Source organism: Periplaneta americana, chromosome 12, assembly GCF_040183065.1.
Source record: "Periplaneta americana isolate PAMFEO1 chromosome 12, P.americana_PAMFEO1_priV1, whole genome shotgun sequence".
Lineage (NCBI taxonomy): Eukaryota > Metazoa > Arthropoda > Insecta > Blattodea > Blattidae > Periplaneta > Periplaneta americana.
In genome coordinates, this window is record NC_091128.1 from 173,578,145 (window position 1) to 173,598,719 (window position 20,575).

General features: G+C 35.1%; 2 protein-coding genes across 6 annotated transcripts in view; one reads left to right on the forward strand and one right to left on the reverse strand.

The window, feature by feature from the left end:
- Window positions 1-15,540: 15,540 nt before the first annotated feature.
- Window positions 15,541-18,734, reverse strand: LOC138711211 (CREB/ATF bZIP transcription factor-like). Of its 3 annotated transcripts, none has more exons than XR_011335361.1 (3): window positions 17,476-18,734; window positions 17,253-17,313; window positions 15,541-16,792 (listed from the first exon to the last, which is right to left on the reverse strand). XR_011335361.1 is itself a non-coding variant. In XM_069842598.1 (3 exons), exons 1-2 carry the CDS (start codon window positions 18,482-18,484, stop codon window positions 17,648-17,650), a joined length of 675 nt encoding a protein of 224 aa, XP_069698699.1. In that variant the 5' UTR covers window positions 18,485-18,728; the 3' UTR covers window positions 15,541-17,313; window positions 17,476-17,647. The 3 variants fall into 3 exon arrangements, 1 of the variants encoding a protein (XP_069698699.1); XR_011335360.1 differs by having other exon boundaries at window positions 15,541-17,313; window positions 17,476-17,782; window positions 17,917-18,733; XM_069842598.1 differs by having other exon boundaries at window positions 15,541-17,313; window positions 17,476-17,782; window positions 17,945-18,728.
- Window positions 18,735-19,758: 1,024 nt separating this feature from the next.
- Window positions 19,759-20,575, forward strand: part of LOC138711219 (1-phosphatidylinositol 4,5-bisphosphate phosphodiesterase-like) — a 67,960-nt gene continuing 67,143 nt past the window's right edge. The window contains exon 1 of one of the 3 annotated variants that reach the window (XM_069842618.1): window positions 19,759-19,990. The gene's annotated coding sequence lies outside the window, so the exon portion shown is untranslated. The remainder of the gene's footprint in view (window positions 19,991-20,575) is intronic. The other 2 variants (XM_069842617.1, XM_069842614.1) reach the window with 2 other exon arrangements.

Below are 20,575 nucleotides of genomic sequence, written 5' to 3' on the forward strand. Positions count from 1 at the left end.
ACTCTACTGTTATTTCTAATCCTCCACCGTCAAAGGGTTGCCTTTTATTCTCAGAAACATTTCCATTATGACTGATAGCATCGAAACAACGGAAAATGAAATTGCCTTCTTTTATTAAAAGGGGACGGACATTATGTCCAGAGCATAAATGGAGGTAAGATTTCGGTGGCTTTCAAACTACATCAATCCCCTCCCAGTTTCCATGAAGTAATCCGGGAAGTTCCAAGGCTGAGTACGCAGTCACACCATAACAGCACAGTCTACTATGTACAGTCGCGAAGCTCAATATGTAGTAAAAATGCAAACATGGGTAGTTGCCCACCACTAGGATCGCTACTATCGCCTCATCATCGCAGATCTCTCTCCTAGCAGCCAACAAAATATGTTACACTTTCGTTGTCGTGTTCTTTTGGAAAAATTAACACCTTCCTTCCATTATTGAAATATTAAATGCATAAAGTTAATTTATTATTTTAATGAAGTATATTAAATTCCACCATAAACTCGAAGATACCTGCAAGAAATAAGTTAATATAATTTTTGTTTGTGCAAAACGAACTGAAATTTACTATAATAGCTTCACTCATTCAAGATTATAGCGATAATTAACTATGAAACCAATAAATATTAATTTGCATTTCTCTTTACAACAATAATAATGGAAATATGAATTAATGGAATAACTTACGTGTACCGGTACTTGTAGTGTAGGCTTACGTAGTTAACAAAGTGGGATGAGGTTAAGCAATAATAATCACACCAGAATTGGAAATAAAACGTGATCAATAAATTTTATTGTAACAGACTTTTTCTACGTCTCTAGTAAAGCAACAAATAAAAATAACAACAAAATTAACAGCTATAATTAAGAAAAAAGTAGGCCTAAGCAATAATAATCCCACCAGAATTGAAAATAAAACGTGATCAATAAATTTCATTAAAACAAACTTAATTTTTCTACATCTTTAGCAAAATAACACATAAAAATAATAACAAAATTAATAGCTACAATTAAAAATATATCCTCTGAAAAAAAAAAAAGTAGACCTAACCTTTATTTCTCTGGAAATTTAGCAGCCTAAGTGACAGAACTTTAACCGGTATCTAATGTCCTTTCAGTTAGACTGAAACATTTCATTGTGAAATTTAAGGATATAATGTATTCTAACAGTCACAAAGAACTTCAAATTAAGAGTTTTGTTTCTGCACAGCATTCTTGTGGAAACCCAGGAACCTTTCTGAATCTTTCGGAAACCGGAAAAAGGATAACTCTGATTTCTTTCTCTTACTGTTGCTACAATTTATAGCACTACAAACGTCTCCTCCTTGTCCTTATTATTATTCCAATTATTATATTTTAGCCATTAACATTTTCATTATAAACATTAACGAACATTTCACGAGCATCAATGTGAAATACGCAATGAGCTAGCACTCGATAGAAATACGACACAGTCCAAAGTCGACCATGGACAGTCTATTGTTTCTAGTTGCTAACCGCTTGGAGCGCTTTATCACGAGATTTGCAAAAAAACACCTCAAGCTTCGCGACTGTATATAGTAAACTGTGATAACAGCGTTTGTCATTTCTACGTGATCTAGTGTTCCAACAGTGAATGTACTGTATAAAAATGTCGAAGCGTAAAGTGTTTCCTTTGGAAGATAAGGCGAATATTATAAGTGACATTGAATGTGGTCTTTCGCAAGCAGACTTGGGTCGACAGCATAGTTTAAGTAAATCAACTGTGAGTAACAGTATACAGTGTAATCTCCTCCGCAGAAATGAAATATTTTATTTTCTTGTTCACAATTTCATTCATTTCTGTCATTTAAGGTTAGAGGAGAGACACTTCAGATATAGTGAACGAAATATGCAAGCCCGCAGAGGTTGACTGTATAATCAAATAAAGACTATAAATTACTTTGAAGTGATGATGCTGATTTTACTTCAAATTTCATTAATAGCCCTTGATGCAAGCATTTTCATGGTCTTCCCAAATTTCTCCTTCCTCTTGGTACATAGGCAAGAATTTGACTAGGCTATCTGTTGCGAACAACCCTTTCAACATGTTTCTTCCACTGAAGTCTCTCTATGCTTTTCTATTAAAATGTTCATAGTAAAATAGCTATCACAACATGATCTTCCTTTTCGGAATCCATTTTGCTCTTCAGTTATTATTATTATTATTATTATTATTATTATTATTATTATTATTATTATTAATAACATTAACATTAACATTAAATCCAGACGTTTGAGATGGGCAGGGCATGTAGCATGTATGGGTGAATCCAGAAATGCATATAGTGTGTTAGTTGGGAGGCCGGAGGGAAAAAAGGTCTTTGGGGAGACCGAGACATAGATGGGGGGATAATATTAAAATGGATTTGAGAGAGGTGGGTATGATTGTAGCTTATGTGAGGGCAGCAATGAACCTCCTAAAAGCCATAAGTAAGTATTATTATTATTATTATTATTATTATTATTATTATTATTATTATTATTATTGTTGTTGTTGTTCAACAGTCATATTTATTATGTACAAATTAATTAGACAAATACTAAAACAAATTAAAATGGAAAACTGATCAGAGAATGCACAAGATGAGCTGCAAAATTGAACAAAATGACATTCTGAGTTTATACTCGTCATCCAGTTAGCACATTACTCTCGATTTTCTTTTCAAAATCGAGAAATAAAGTAAAAAAAAAAAAAACAAATTAAACAAATACTGGTCTGGGTCAGGCTGCATAATCAACACTCTGTTGTACTTACTGTTGCTGTTGATATGATGTTAAGGCGAAATATCTTTGTATATGGATATTTATCAAATTGATAACAAAAATTATCTTACTCTAATATTTAATACTGTAACACACTTACGTGGAACTGTAACAGTCTTTTTTTTTTTTTTCTTCCTCTGAGTATTGTAAAGTTTCACTGTAGGTGGCTGCCAACATTGGCCCCCGGGTGCTGTTGCAAAGACTTTGAGCTGCCGGCTCACAAAAATCTGCCTTACTCGTTGTTTCTTGACATTATAGCTGTACCTGTCTGTGTTCTCTACGGCGATTTGTTACGTGATGAAGGGACTCCTGCATTGAGTGGAAGGGCAAGCATTATCTGTTGTTAGGTGTTACGTGTTTTCATAGCTTTTAATTTGGTGGTGTAACTCTGAACGTGTTGATGCTCCACTTTCTCAGTGTGGGTGAATGGCCGTCATTTCTGTGAGACTTGTCTCCTGCTGGGGATTGAACCCATATCTGTCTAGTCATATTGCTGTCTACTTAATAATAGTGGGAAATGAAATTATTATTTGATTAAAGATTAATGACTAGTGATTGATAAAGTTTAGGTTTGATCTATGTATGTATTTATGAGTGAGATTTGTTTGTAAAACCTTGGTAAATATCTATTTAAAAAAAAAACAAGACATAAGTATGCAAAAACAATAAAACATACAGGGTGTTTCTAAATTAGACCAACAAACTTCGGGATCGGATAGATAACTTTCTTTCAAACAGTTTTTGTTAAGGAACCCATGGGCTGCGACCAGTGCCGGCTTCTCAAGGGGGTTGCAGGTTTGCCACCCCCCAGTAATGTTCCTAATCTCCCAGCTTTGTTACTATTAAAATTATAATTTTCATTCATTACTATCTGCAGCTGGCGTCTTGTTTGGTACGTCTGCAGCAGCCTCCGAGCCTCTTGGTTTGCAAAGATGTTGAAAACCTAGGGAAGGTAGTTTATAGAGATGTTCGGCTAATGCAGGGACAGGGGGTTAGAGGCGTGGTCTACTGCTTTCCTCATTGAGAACGGTTTGTCGCACTCCCTGACATGGACACCAACGTCAGTGCAGAAGAAACTAAATTCACTGGGAAAATATCAGTTTCAACTAGACATTTGTCCGAAGTAATAAGCATGAGAAATGTATTCATTCGGCTTGTGCAACGAACAGTCGCATATTTCTTTCTGAATCTGCATGCACACAAACGGTACAATACATAAAGGAGCTTGTATTTTGCTTTCAAGTTCTAAGAGTTGTCGTTCTGACAATAAGTGCTGCTATCTCCCAACAGCCAACGAAAGCTGCATTTGAATTTTATGAACGAAAACTTTGCACTTTGCACTTGGTACTTGGTAGCATTCTGATGACGATTCTGTGCTCACATGTTTTTCATGAGGGTAAATCGCAATATAGAGAGCTCCGCCCACGACCCTTTCCACTTTTGGACTTTCTGTATGAATAAGTATGCTTGTATTTAGTCATTTTATTTATTAATTACATATAAATTAGCTTTATATGTATACGCCCTCAGGTATACACGGTTTTGAACTTTAAAGTAAAGTATGTTTAACTCCTCTTCGATATCCATTGTGCACCACCATATTTTCAAACCACCAGCCGCCACTGGCTGCGACACTTCCTTTCAGAGCAAGAGGGGTTTATGTCATTACATGGTTCAATCGTACAGGAAGGGATTGAAGTAATTAGTCACGTGGAAAGTGAATAAACAAGTCATTAATGTTACAGGCACATTTTATTGATCCAAACATACAGAAAAAAAACAAACAAAACAAAGTGAATGTAAAGGAAAAACACTCACTTCAGTGCTAAATCAGAAGGATGGATCCATTGCTTTACTGTCTCATCACTACATCAAGTGCTGGAACACACGTCCATTGACTTCCAGACAAGCATTTCATCGACGGTCATACTTTGTCGTACCCTTTCAAAGACTCCAGGCATTTCCCTGATTTCAGCTACTGCATGTTGCAAGATCATCTTCAGAGTCAACAAGAGTTTCATAAACCACAGGTAGTAATCAAATTGGGTTAATGCATGATACCGAGCTCAGAGAATAAACAAACGCAGTCGAAGAATGATACTGCACTGACGGAGTAAACAAACTGGATGGTAGCATTAAACCCCTCTTGCACTGAAATGAAGCACATGAGCCCATGGAACGAAAAATGTTTGAAAGAAGGTTATCTATCCAATCCAAAAGTTTGTCGGTATAATTTAGAAACACCCTGTATATTGCTCCTTCTCTCACATTTTTGAAGTGTATATACAGTAAAATCTGTCCATGACAATATCTTTGTAAGAAACAAACCTGTTGATACAAAAAGAAGCTCTCAATGACAGTTTTATTCATGAAAACAGCTGGAAACTTCCATAATGCGGAAATATAATGGTTTTAAAGAACCATTGGTTGTTATTGCCTGAATAAGACGGAAATTTATTTTTAAGTAGTAATAATCTAATGCCCAAATGCTTTGATATATTCCATTTGCTTTCTTGCTTCCCAATAAAGTCCAGTCAGTGTTCTTGTAGGTGACGTCTTCGTGGCACAGGATACAATTTGGAGAGTTGAAGATTCCAATTTTATAAAGGTGTGCAGCCAAATAGTCGTGACCTGTTAACAATCTAAATGTCGCTATAGGTGTTCAGGAATTAAGTATTTATTTTGCAATATAGCTGCCCATGAGTTGTCATTACTTTGAATTTTGAAGTGCTTTCTGGAAGTTTCTTTTAATTATAATTTTTACAGAATGATAAGGGTAAAGTTTGATTTGGTTTCTGTAAAATTTTGGTGCCCTCTCCCCCCCCCCCCCCAAAAAAAAAGTCAGCAATATAATTACCGTGGATCCCACAGTGAGAGGGTATCCATTGAAGATGGATAATTTTATTTTGTTTGAGTAGTAATCTGATAATCTTATTTATTTCTAACACTTTACTGGAGATTGGAGAATTATTTGTTGCTATTGCTTGTATAGCCAAAGTTGAATCACTTAAAATAACTTCACATTGAAATGAATTTATTCTGTAGAGAAGATGTGTTAGTGCCATCTCTATTGCCTGAATTTCACTGTCAAAGTGGATGGAGTTTTTCCCAACTGCTAAATAATTTTGAGTAAATTCCAGCACTAGCTTCAGCCTCTATTTCCAGTCTGGATTCATCTGTATAAATATGTAGACATTGTGGTTCAGGGTATAGACTGTGAATCGTTTCCATTGTAATTTGTTTTAATTCATTAGGAGTTGTATTGCTTTTTAGGACGTGTTCAATTAAATTTGTGTTATGGATGATATCTATATTTTCCATGGGTGATATTGGTAAGAGAAGTTATATTTTTAAGTTAATGGCACAGCTACAAAGAAGGCAGTGCGAAAATACATATTTGTCCAGTGTATTCAGTACACCAGTATTATTTTATTTAAATGGTGTACTAAAGTGTACCAAGAAAGTAGAATAAGATGATCCAATCACGTCGTGAAAAGTTACGTTAAGAATCAGGATGAGATGAGTTCTGTTACGTCGTCTGAATAGATATTAGACGTAAAAATTTATATTTATGTGTGGCTTAAGTTGTTTTGCATGTTCCTTAAATTACATAAAAATTTAAGCAACTCTTTATAAGAAGGAAATCTGCCAAGATGAAAATTTTTCTACTGAAACATAATGTTCTGTCATAGACAGGTTTTACTGTACATGTTACTGTAGTAAGGTTGTGATTGACATGTGTGAAAGTTCAGTGTTATCTTGCCCAATAAAATTTCATAACCCCCCTCCCCCCATGTCACCTTTGGGTCATGGACCATGATTGGGCAAGATAATGCCGAGCCTTCACAAATATGAGTTTGCCCATGTGACAGCCTATTTATCACCCACTGTAAAAATCCCTAAATTCATGATCAGAGATATATGGGCCAATTTTCGTTTGTTCTCTTGCATCACTTGCAGTGACTCTGAGAACAGCATTATGCTAAACAGGGTTTGTCTCTGTTTTTGTAATAGATATTATATTTTGTACTTTTATTTCTGTAAACTGGAACCATTCTTGTTCAGAGGTTATACCATTAATCGATATTCCTTTTTTCCCTTGAAAGTTATTTTAAAACTATTCATGATCCGTAAGGATTATTTCAGGAAATCATCTCCACTTCTTACTGATGTTCTTTACATTCGTATTTCCATTCAAAATGTGTCACCCTATTTTTAGGTTATAAATTGCTGCATTTTTAATCAGAAAATAAAACATTACTAACTTCTCCTTTTTTTTCAATGATCCACATGTACTTCACGCTTATGGGACAGTTGATTTGTTCAATTACTTAATTTTGAACAGAACTATTGGTAAGAAAGGCCTTGTTTCCAGTCATCTTCATATTGAATGAGGATCAAAGTTTCTTGCCTTTGGAGTAAAGGTAGTCAGAGCTTGATTTTGAGTTTACGAAACCAAGAGATATTTGTGTGTCTTCCTTCATGATGTGTGGAAAAACTTTACCAATCTGATCAATTTGATCTTCTGGTATATATAAAAGTTGCTGAAGATTTTAGTCCCATGTATATTTAAAATGTAAAATACACTATGGACATTGTAAGAAATCTCCTGAGGAACACTGAAACAACAAACTGATTGAGTAAGTGTGGATAGTGGACATAATGTTTACTGGTTGTGCTCATGAGTTCCATCCCCTGCAGGGCCATATACATTCCTCTCTCTCTCTCTCAAGTAAATATATAATAATTTTCCTTGCGAATCTTCGCAGTGGTTTTGCATTGCATTCCTCAAAGTCACTGTGAAATCGGAAACAAATTTCAGTGAATTATGTCAAGCCATACTGGAAGTCTGAGCTGTTGTAAAGCAGATACATTACCTAATTAAATATTAAACAAAAAAGTATATGATGAAAGATGCATTCCTTGGACCGATTGCAGAAATGACTTTTTTTTTAAGATGTAGGCAGCATCTATGCCAGTGACGTCAAGAAAATAGCGCAACAGTGACCTTCCGTACTTCCACGTGGATTTACGCTAAAGTAAGACTGTACAAGCAAGTTGGAACTCATAACAGGGGTGAACAGAATACAAACTAATTTTCCGTGTAATTTTCTTTTTCCTTTTGTTTTGATATTTTCATTAAATAATAATGTGATAGAAAAGTTTTAACACAAAATATGTACATTATTTCATTTGTTATAAACAGTAGTCCCTATTTTATATTACTGCCCTCCCAAGCCAAAAGGGCGTATCTCAAGGATTTTCTGAAAATCAGTTTTTGAAATAATTGGATAGTTCAGATGCTAATATATCTATTTCCTAAAGGAAATGGCCGTTTCTCAATAAATTGTGCCTTCAAAATGAGATTTAATGAAAGCCGTATCTCAAAATTAATATGAATTCCTAAGCGAATTTGGCGGAAGTTCATTTTTCTAAGCAAAAAGGCCGTTTCTCAGACATACGTTCTTTTCGCTTAGTATTTCCTATTTGCCATTCTAGTCAAATTAGGCAGAATGACTGGTAAATAAATTGCTGTCTCTTCACTAATTTTCTAGATAATATTTGTCTTAGATTGCAGTATTTTTTTACAATACTGCTATTTAGTATGTGTTGTAATTTATTAAAATAATAAAAATAATTAATAAAATAAAACAATTAATTTCACTTACTGGTTTTTTATGTACAATATGAGATACGCCTAATTTGTTAAGCATATCAGCATCTTCAGCAATTAATATTAATACTTAGCAAATTAGGCGTATCTCAAATTGTCCATAAAAATGTAAGCTAATTAGCCTAAAAATTGTATTCTATATATTTTGAATATATTTCTATAATGAATACGCTGAAAATTCCAATAAATTAACTTTACAAGTAGGCGCGCTTTGATCATTCACTAAATCCTCAATACTGAAAAATATTCAAGTTTTGAGATACGGCCTTTTGGCTTGGGAGGGCAGATTACATTACAAGGAACATAACAAAAACATACACTATTTCCTCCTATTATTTTGATCTGATATTTAAATTTACTGATGCATATTATAAATGTAAATTATTTAACTGAATACTTCATATTTTGTATTGCAATATGAACTAACAAACACATACTGTAGCTACATATCGTCTCACACTTGCAGTAATATATCACTTAAATGAATTCTACTTTTGCTATGTTAAATAGTTGAGATTGTAGAACTTTTTCCTAATTTTAATTTATTTTTGCGAATTTTTTCTGCCATCAACCTTCCTATGTCTGGTCAGAGGTTATTTGGAAGAGCAAGTCTAAGCATAGCCTGCAAGCTATTGTCCGACAATCTGGATCTTACTAGGCTGGGTTAACTTCATTGGAGAGAAAACATTGTTCTCATGAGTATGTGCTACTGACAATTAACATAACTTATGCAGAAAATTTAACTATATCATTTATTAAATCAATTAGTTCTAACTGCAACTCTGAAGGCGACTTCACCCTATTTTGAAATGTTTCTTTCGGAGGAGGGTCCACAGGCAAACACCGCAGCCTTAGACTTATTGTACAATCTCCTTATGTTGGAATGATTGTTGAAATCCATTTAGGTTTGCTTTTTTCAAGCGCATGATTCACTGCATGGTGTCATCTTATTGATTCAGCCACAGTATCCAGTTCTGACTGGAGACCTGATCCTCCGCCTGCCTATAATGTTGTTCTGCAGCCTCCTCAGATCGATGGCATCTGTTCGCAATTCATGTGCCTGAATCTCCTGCATCCTCAACCAGAAGAACATGTCACCATCGATTCCATGACTCACCAAGGGAGCTATATTCCCCCGGTCACCTGCAGTACGCTTATTAAAGCCCCTACAGTTTTGCTGGATATGTGCAGCTCCCGCAGACAGATGTCGCCTATAGGCAGATCCTGGAACCATGTCCTCCTGGTTGATCTATAAACTGTTGAGATGATTAATGGAAATGATACTAATGAAGGTGAAATGAGTCTGAGGTCCAACGCCGAAAGTTACCCAGCAGTTCTGCTTCGAGTGGTTGAAGAAAACCCTCAGAAAAAAACCACAGCAGTGGCCAACTTTACCCTATAGTCTCCTTAACATCCTTATATTGTCCCTCTTGGTGGCTTTCATAATGCCGTTTAATACTACTTTTCTTTGTGATCAAATGTTTTTCATGTATTAAACATAACATGCCCCATTCATTTCCTTGCATAGGAAATCAACAGCTCAGTCAGGCAGAAACATATCATGGGTCCTCTCCTAGCCTCTATTGCGTCATAATGTATGTAGCCTACTACACACCCATGGTTGACTGCCATCTCTGCTATAGAATGCATGCTGTGCTTTCCAAATGCACGAGTACTCCTGCGTTTCAATTGATATTACTGATCTATGCAATCAGTGACTTACATTACAACAAAACCTTGTATAATAATACCGGTCAGCTGTATGGCAACAGCATTTATGCGAGTGCGAAATCTTGTCCGAGCTGACATCTAGGGGAGCTATGTGACATTACACCCACAAATATAAAACAATAACAACAGATTCAGATGTCAAAGGATGGAAGGATCATTGCTCTTCATATACTTGCTTTGGAGTTTTTTTTTGCTTTCCTGAAAAGTTATGTTTTTTTGTGACTTCAATCCATTTTGCTCTGAGGTACAGAATTATATGTAATAGAATTGTTTTTCAGATATATTTTCAACAGCAGACAACTTTAACAAACTCTGTTCTCAATGACGTTGTAAACTTTTATATACAGACGTGGACAAATTATTAACAAAATTGACGATTTTTATGATAATTCTGTTTACAAAATTTGACTTTTCAATTTAGACTACAGTTGACAATTTTGGATATTTCTATCATTACAGTAGACAGAAATATGCAAAAATGTCAATTGTAGTTTAAATTGAAGAGTCAAGTTTTGTAAAAATATATAATAAAAATCTTCACTTTTGCTAATAATTTGTAAATTAGCAAACATGTCAACTGCATTGAAGAGTCAAATTTTGTAAAAATATAAAACAAAAATCTTCAGTTTTCCTAATAATTTGGAAATATCCAAAATGTCAACTGTAGTCCAAATTGAAGAATCGAATTTTGTAAAAATATACAATAAAACCCTTCAGGTTTGCTAATAATTTGTAAATATGCAAAAATATCAAATGCAGTCCAAATTGAGGAGTTCAATTTTGAAAAGTATACAATACAAATTTTCAATTTTACTAATAATTTGGAAATACACAAAATGTCAACTGTAGTCTAAATTGAAGAATTATATTTTATAAAAATATATAATAAAAATCTTCAATTTTGCTAATAATTTGTCCACGTCTGTATATATATATATATATATATATATATATATATATATATATATATATATATATATATATATATACACACACACACACACACACACACCCACACACACCCACACACCAGCTTGCATATTTGCTGTTCCTCACAACTTGATATGGTATGAAAGACTGTTTACATGATTCATTTGCTTTTTTGCATGAGAGCAGCGTGAACATTGAAATTCTGTATCTTTCTGCAGTAGAGCACAAACATATATCTTGTAATGGTTTGCTACAGAGCAGCAGACTTTCAGTATGTGAAATAAGAAAAATCTCCCCCCCCCCCCCCTCTATAACTTTGTGTGTTGTAATTTATTGGGAACTGCATGGATTGTACGATGCCTCCATTGTCATGGGTAATTTCCTCTTTATCCTGTAAAGAACGATGAAATTGAGATATGAATATGTCCAAGTGTTAATGAATGTGTGATTGTCATAATAAATATATATTGTCTATAATATAAACTAAACAACTTGTATTGTCTGTATTAGAACACTTATTCATTTTACCCACAAACAGCCATTTCTTCCTTTGTACAAATCACAGCTTCTCAAGTGGTGTAGAGTGGAGTTATGATTTTTTATTTTATTAGGTTATTTTACGACGCTGTATGAACGTCTAGGTTATTTAGTGCCTGAATGATATGAAGGTGATAATGGTGGTGAAATGAGTCCGGGGTCCAACACCGAAAGTTGCCTAGCATTTGCTCGTATTGGGTTGAGGGAAAACCCCGGAAAAAACCTTAACCAGGTAACTTGTCCCGACCAGGATTCGAACCCGGGCCACCTGGTTTCGCGGCCAGACGCGCTGACCGTTACTCCACAGGTGTGGACGAGTTATGATTATCTATAGTAATCACACTAGAGGTTTTGATTTACCTAGAGAAAATCAAAACTCGAGGGGATTTAATTGATTATTACACAATTAGAAGAAAGTATAGAAGAAATAAAGTACTCTAATACAATAAGATATTAATTTACTAAAATACTAAACTGTTTTGAAAATGTATTATTGTACCATTTCATCATTACAAACATTCCACTAGATGACAGTGTGTTATGATCAGCTGTTCGCTTGTTACCAGTTATGCATAGTATATAGTCTTCTTTGTACTCTATGGACGATTACTAGTCAACAAGGCTTTGATTCAGCTTTTTTTTTTATTAAAACAGTTGCATTCCACTTCAATTAATATATACTGTATATTAAATAACTCTGATATGTGACTATCCATAATCTCATACAGTAAAAGCTACAACATAACCTAAATAATATAAATAAAATAGAAAAGTTTTAATTAAGGATGATGAAATAAACATGAATCATTTTATTGAAAGTACAATGTTGCCAGACACAGGAAATGCTAAGGAGTTGATAAAAAATAGTAGGCTAAGCAACCATGAATATGTTAGGAGAAAATACACAAACGATTAGGGAAAACACGGAAATTTTACTTGAAGCAAGTAGAGCGATCGGTTTGGAAGTAAATCCCGAAAAGACAAAGTATATGATTATGTCTCGTGACCAGAATATTGTACGAAATGGAAATATAAAAATTGGAGATTTATCCTTCGAAGAGGTGGAAAAATTCAAATATCTTGGAGCAACAGTAACAAATATAAATGACACTCGGGAGGAAATTAAACGCAGAATAAATATGGGAAATGCGTGTTATTATTCGGTTGAGAAGCTCTTATCATCCAGTCTGCTGTCCAAAAATCTGAAAGTTAGAATTTATAAAACAGTTATATTACCGGTTCTTCTGTATGGTTGTGAAACTTGGACTCTCACTCTGAGAGAGGAACATAGGTTCAGGGTGTTTGAGAATAAGGTGCTTAGGAAAATATTTGGGGCTAAGCGGGATGAAGTTACAGGAGAATGGAGAAAGTTACACAACACAGAACTGCACGCATTGTATTCTTCACCTGACATAATTAGGAACATTAAATCCAGACGTTTGAGATGGGCAGGGCATGTAGCACGTATGGGCAAATCCAGAAATGCATATAGTGTGTTAGTTGGGAGAGCGGAGGGAAAAAGACCTTTAGGGAGGCCGAGACGTAGATGGGAGGATAATATTAAAATGGATTTGAGGGAGGTGGGGTATGATGATAGAGACTGGATTAATCTTGCACAGGATAGGGACCGATGGCGGGCTTATGTGAGGGCGGCAATGAACCTTCGGGTTCCTTAAAAGCCATTTGTAAGTAAGTAAGGCTAAGCAACCATGATTTCTTGAAACGTCATTCCATACTGTTTTATTGGTCGAAAATAGTTGTTGTTTCCTAATACCAGGCGTTTGACAATAAAGTCATTTGACCTCTTGAATTTCAATATTTTTCAAAGATATTATCATGGTCATACAATGAAGCACAGATTTTGAGGTGTTCCGAATCCATTGCTTGGTTTGAGTTGCACAATGGGCAGTTAGGGCACTGATAATTCCAATACTATGCAGGTGTTTGGCCAAACAGTCATGGCCTGTTGCCAGTCTAAATGCAGCTACAGACGATTTTCGTGGTAAATCGGGAATTAACTGTGGGTTATGATACAGAGAGGTCGAAAATATGATGTAGTAAAAGCGTAATAGTTATCATAATTTGTTCCTCAAAACTGCAGTGATTATTGAAATGATAACCATCATTCAAATCCATATCATAGGGGCAATTCATTCTGATAATGAAATCTAGGCATATACAATGAGCAAGGTCAAGATTTTGATCATTTGAAAAATTGTGACACCCCTCTACCATGATGTGGAAAGTTTTTCCTTATCACAAACTGCTAGTTCATATTATTTCTGGTAGCCAATCACACTGATACATGTAAATGTCTGCATCTTGTCATTCACTACTGATGACGTTATGCACTTCCTAGGGCTCTATAAATACTGGGTATAATCGTCCGCATTTTAGTTCTTTTGTTGCCCTTTGCATCAAGCAGACGAAAACTATCTCTACCACACCCTTAAAATTATCATGTCATAGCTCCTATGAGAGTCAATCAGTCGCGCTGTAATTTTTAGGATTTATAGATAAATGTCTAAGGAAAGCATAGGGAAAAATTCGGAATCAAAATCTTTTTTGGAAAGCAAGGAAAAAAATACTAACTTCGAAGTGACCTGTGCAAAATAGTCATTGACACCCTCAAAACTTGATAAGCAACAAACTATTTTTCACGTTAGATGGGAGGTCAGAGCGACAGAAATGTTTAGAAAGAATGGAAATTACTTTTAGAAGTGGCAGCTACTCAACATTGCCAGTTAAACAGGAACGATTTTGCTTCGCAGAGAACTGAAGTCTCAATTTCTGTCTGTTAAAGAAGAAAGGACGGACGGTTGCTTATTATAGAAATCCTCGAACTGCTTTCAGTGTTTACCAAATCGTGGGCTGAGTCAGGATTCTATTGGACATTTTCCGTGAAAATGATTGTTTTATCGAAATGGATTATACTTTTTATGTACCTTTAACACACAGAAAATTTGTAATATTCGTTATTTTCGCTTCTATTTTTTTTTCTCAGAATTTTCACGTTATTTGAAAAATAAAAGGTTCCACTTCAATCTTTCTTCCCTTAGACATTTACCTATGAATCCTAAAAATTACAGTGCAATTATCATAGGAGCTACAACGTGATATGTTTAACAGTGTGGTGTAATAATCATGAAGATCTGGAACATCCTTCTATTCTGTCCATCCATAAACCACATAAAATAATCAGTATCAGTTGCAGAAGACACAGCCCTCCAGTATATATTGAATACACCCCAACTCTGGCTACTAGCAACAGGCACCTATATTGAACAACGATCAAAATACCCCTCATTTCTCGTGAAAAACAACTGAATAGACTACAGTGGACTACATGTTGTCAGCAAACAGCTGGATACATTAAGATAATCTGGATTTTTTCCTTACATTTGTTCAAATGTTTGTAATACTTCCTTGCTATCACTTACTCAATTCGCTTATCACTTTTTTTCGATTGGCATAGTTTTTATGTTTCACTCTGTTTGCACTCACTAATCCTCAATACAATTTTTCACTCTACTACAGCAAACACTAGATATTCTTTTCTCACTATTTCTAACGCACTATAACTATAAATTTACCAAGAGGGCTAGTCCTCTTGAAATTTACTAACTTCCTTTTCACTAGTTTATTCTCATCTCCCCCCCCCCCCCCTTAGAATTTAAGTAATTACTTCTCCATCTTTTTCTCCAGTTACACTCACTGATCGCATCTTCACATTTTCCAATACCTCTAATATTTTACTTTCCATATTCTTCAAAAACTAATGATATATTTTTGCTTAAAATTCCCTCGTAAGTGGATTGGATTTGAAGATTGGACACAGTATTAACACAAGGAAGGGGGGGGGGGGGGAATCAGGAAAAATCAATTTTAAAGTAGCTGATCCATACATTTATTAATATCTTTCACAATATAATGTAAATACGATACATGTTTCACAACTGACAAGAGTCTCCAGTGAGCACACCATGACTCTCACAATATTGGCATTGATCCAACACCTATTTACTATAAACATGTTCCAGAAACAAATAGGGAGCAGTTGCGAATTGTAGTCACCCAACTTGGTTACTATTCCCCACGTAAAATATATACAAAAAGAAAAAAAAAAAGAAACCTAGAATCGAAGGAAAAGTCGCTGTTTTCCCAACCAGAAAGTTGATGTAATACGCCTATATGACGTCACGTATGACCGCACATTACATTGCAAGTACAAAAAACTATTTTAATAAAAATGTAGCTATTTAACTTACCTCAATAAGATTAATAGAATACTAAAGGGAATAGTGTAGACAATCGATTTTATATACGTACAGTAAGACACTTGATAGTGGATATGTCAGATTGTAGTTCCTTCTAAAATTTTGTCCCTGCAGGAGTTCTTTTACATGCCAGTAAATCTACTGACACGAGCCTGTCGCATTTAAGTGTCTGGGCAGAGATCAAACCCGAATTCGTGATCTATTTGCCATATTAACTGTAATAAGGTTAATAGCAAACTAAGAAATTCAGTTCTATTATATCATAATAATAAAGTCATAATATGTTTAATATCTCTGAAAGTATTTGATGTTAATGTGCTTAAGTACAATTTTTAAGGGTTTGTTCATCAACGAATTCATACCATAATGACTATGATAATGGTTCACTAAACGAAAGGTCTTAGGATCGAATTCCAGTGGTGTAGGGTGGGAGAAAAAAAAACAGGACTGTTGGGGACAGCAGCCCCAGATTAAATTCATATTTTGAAAGTATTGCCATTGTGTGTGACGTCATATATCGCGTCATCGATTTCCTATTGGTCTGGAAAAACAGCGACTGATTCTTGAATGTTTACCAATGTTTAACATCAATTATATCTGTTCTTAAAAAACAGAGTAGGATTAAATTACTGAGGTGGCAAAATTTTCAAACATCTCTCATGCAGTTTTCTGCTCAATTGCAAAGCATGACAGAGATTTATAACAAGACGAAAACTTCGCCTACGCTGTAACTGTTTGATATTTACACATTTTTACAAACCAATTGGCACGACTCCCTTGAGCAGTACGTAGGTACTCACAATACAGGTTACCTTTGTGCTGCCTATACAACTCTCATCGCAGCTCCTGATGCACTGGCTGAAATGCAAAACCACTTCTTTCAGAATTATAATCCTCATTACGTCACGAGCCTGATGCAATGTAGCATGAAACCGACTTATTAGAAATAAGACTACGTGAAATAAATCTGAAAGAACTTGCCTTTCCTTGGGTCAGCTGTCAGTCTGCTATTACAAACAAAGCATGCCATTTCGCATTTCACATCGAGAATTTTTGTGCGCATAATTCAAAGTATTCATTTCTTCTAGATTAAGTTAAGTTAAATTAGTACTTAACAACCTACCGTCACAGGAACAATACGACCACAACCTCATACATTTATTTTGTCATTTTAAGTTCTTCATCGAAGGTACACGTAAATAATAAGTTACTCTGCAAAAAGACTCAAAACCTATCGACCGAAGGAAAGAAAAAGTGGCTTCTTCCACTTTGCATCAGGCTCGAAGCATCATAATAAATTCAGAACAAATGTACAGACCATGAAACCATACTCGACCATAAACTCGACCTGGTCTGCAGCTCTATGTCCACCATACCCACTGTAAACAGAACACAAAGTGCGTAAAATCCTATAAACTGGTACTGAAACTTTTTCAAAAGTCAGGTTCCATGGCTGATGGACGCCTCACCAACTTCACTTTCGATAGGTGGTGCAGTGTCCAACAGCACCAATAGCCTTATAGTTGACAAAACGTTCGCACCTTTTATACTTCACTTGAAAGGTGAGGCCGCTTGTCTTCCGACTGATGTCTTCCCCTTGGCCTGAAAAAGTAAGTTTACATATATAATTGCGTGATCGTGACAATCAAGTCAGGTCCACTTGTAGCAATACATGATACCGACCATTCAGTCAATTATACCCTACTTTCCCTTTCACTTTATGCCTTCGATATCATCCCACGCAGCTATAGCGTTGCTGTTGCATGTGGCGCAGAATTCCAAAGACACCTTCTTCTTGCAGACGTGAAGACACACGCCCACGTCGTCGTCTACATCCGGCGTAGGAGGCTGAACCGAATAACAGTGAGAAAACTCAATATCATCCACATTCTCAAACGATGGAGATAAGAGGGGAAGTTCTAACGAATTCTCATCGGGCATTGACAAAGACAGGGACACATCATCTATTATAGGAATTTCACCTGTATCATAATCTAGAAAATCACGTACACAGTTATCACTAAACGATGATTCCGAGCTGGCATTATCTTTGAGTACATAATTATGATCTGCTGTTGGATTTATAAGGCTCCTTTTATCGTCCTTAATATCAGGCGACTTCAAAATAGTGCTGGAAATATTCTCCCTCAGAGAGCTTGTAAAAGGGAGACCAGTCTTAGTCACAGACTTCAGTAACACACCGATTTCATTGCTGTTTGCTAAAACGCTCTTCAAATAACCAACTTCTTTTGTTAAGGAATTCATGACATTTGACTGACACTTCAAAGTCTCTCTAAGTTTAGCGTTTTCGTCAGACAGTCTAGCAACATCCTTTTGAAGAGACTCGACAAAATGTTTTTTCTTCATGCGGTTGTTGCGAGCCATTATTGCATTTTTTGAAGAACATTTCGGTCGCTTCTCTGAAGTTCCACATTCAACGTTCACAGATCTATGTTTGTTCTCTTGCATAATTTGAAACTCACGACCTGTAGAAGCAGTCTTGTCAGATTTGGAATCGCATGCAAAGTTTGATTCTCTCTTGCGCAACATCGTACGATATCTGTAAGAGCCTCTGCCCTATGCCAAAATTAATTTACAAAGTTTGAATTATTTTAGCTTACTACACTAAATATAAATAGGTTATCACATTAACTGCAATGGTTCTAAATTTGAGAATTACAACTTCGTAATATCCTACACTTAATGCAAAAAGACTAGCAAACGTTCCTTCGTACACAATCGTCACAATAAGAAACTAGAACAAAAATGGTCTCCTATTCGTACACCAAACGTCACTCGTCAGTGTTCCCACTAAGCACGAATAAAATGACCCTAACATTATCAATATTATCCCGAATTTAAAAAAAATATAATTATATGTATGAATAGTAAAAAAATAACTTCAAATTATTATCACACCTATTTGTATGGTGTCAAATTACAAAACGTAAACAGTGAATAGAGGCAACATAGCCTGATCATATAAATCTTTATATAGGTTTAAATCCTGATGTAATTGTTTTAGAGGTTTTAGATCATTGGGAAAAGATTTTTTTCTCTGAAAAAAATACTAAAGACGAACAGGTATTCGCTAATTTGAAGACTGTCTCTTTATTAATGTGTCAAATGCATCGGAATTCCAATGCATCAGTAGTTTTTAGACTCGTTGGTTTTTAGCCAGCAAGCTAATAAAAACTTGTTACAGGAATCAGCTAAAAACAGACTTGATACCAAACATGGTGTTCTGAACTGTGTTAATTTGAACCCTCAAGAAAACTTGCAGCAAAACTGGAAATAAGACTGATACAGTTTAATTTTGTATTTGCAGTAAAATAATGCTTTAATGAGCAATTTTTTTTTTCCATCATTTATACCTTAAAATTATCCTAAATATAACCCTACCCTATAATAATTATCCCTGATCACAAATTAATATCACAACATATTGTGATCGGGGTAATTATCCTATCTAGTGCCCCTGATTACGTATATGAGCACCGCCATGTGATATATTGTGATCAGGAGTAGTACAAAACAACCCTATATTAAAATAATTACCCTAAAAGTGGCAATACTGACTGTCGTTGTGAAATGTTGTGACGTCACATCATACAGCAGTGTCGACAGTATTCACAAAATATATTCCCTCTACACTATATTTGTGGTTTAAGAAAATCCTTCAAACCAAAAAAAAAAAAAAACATTTTGAATTCTATATACCTTTTATTCGATAAATTCGTCATCTACTTAGTGAGTATGAGGAAAAGGGCGTCCGTTCTCCTCAACTGTTTCGTTTTCTACAACTAATGGGTATTCATCATCGAGTTATATATTATACTATTGGTATTCATGTTCCACACGGTTGCTGGCCTTGTTGCCATGGTTCCAGTCTTTGAGGATAAAAAGAAGTTCCACCAACCTAACCTCTCGCTGACCTAACCTAATCTCTCTTTAAATCGTTGTTGAAAACTGTTCCAACGTCACCTATTGCGCATGATCGGTTTGAAAACTAGGTTTCGGAGAATGACGCACATCACGTCGAAACTAGTTAGTCAGGTAATTTATCATAATATTGACAGTGATTATGCAAGTGGTGAAAGAGTGTATCCAAGAATTAAGAAAAAAGTATAATATTATTTTGGGGGTCGAAATTACGTTGATGTAGGCAAATTTCGTATGTGGGTAGGCCTACCTGCCTTTATTTCAATTAAATATTGCGCCTTTTTATGCGGTTAAATGACAACCTAATTTACCTAAGCAAAATTTCTAATAGTTTACGAAATACACAAGCCTAAAGTTGGAAACTTTTGACGACGATTTCTCTCAGCACATAAAAGTGTCTGTTCTTTATTATGAAATTGACAAAGCCTTGCAAAAATCGATCTATTAATAACTTATTGTAACATTAAACAGGGTTAGTATTGATACTTGCGTGCTATAGAAAAGCCCACAATTAAAATTGAAATTAAAACTTGGTTTCCGGTATGTGAAATCTTATTTACGAAATAAATACTGTCCGTCCAAGTGGTTATGTTGCAGAGATATCGAAACGGAAGAAATCACTTGACAATTACTTAGCAGGCCTTTTTTCTTTAAATTATTTTAAACAGTTACGTAGACATCCAATTCCGAACAGCAAAT

Excerpts from the sequence above, each read along its gene's own strand:
- LOC138711211 (XM_069842598.1), bottom strand. The coding sequence starts at position 18,484 with ATGTTGCGCAAGAGAGAATCAAACTTTGCATGCGATTCCAAATCTGAC. Across the intron at positions 17,783-17,944 it reads CATCGTTTAGTGATAACTGT|CCTCCTACGCCGGATGTAGA; the intron begins GTACGTGATTTT and ends TATTCGGTTCAG.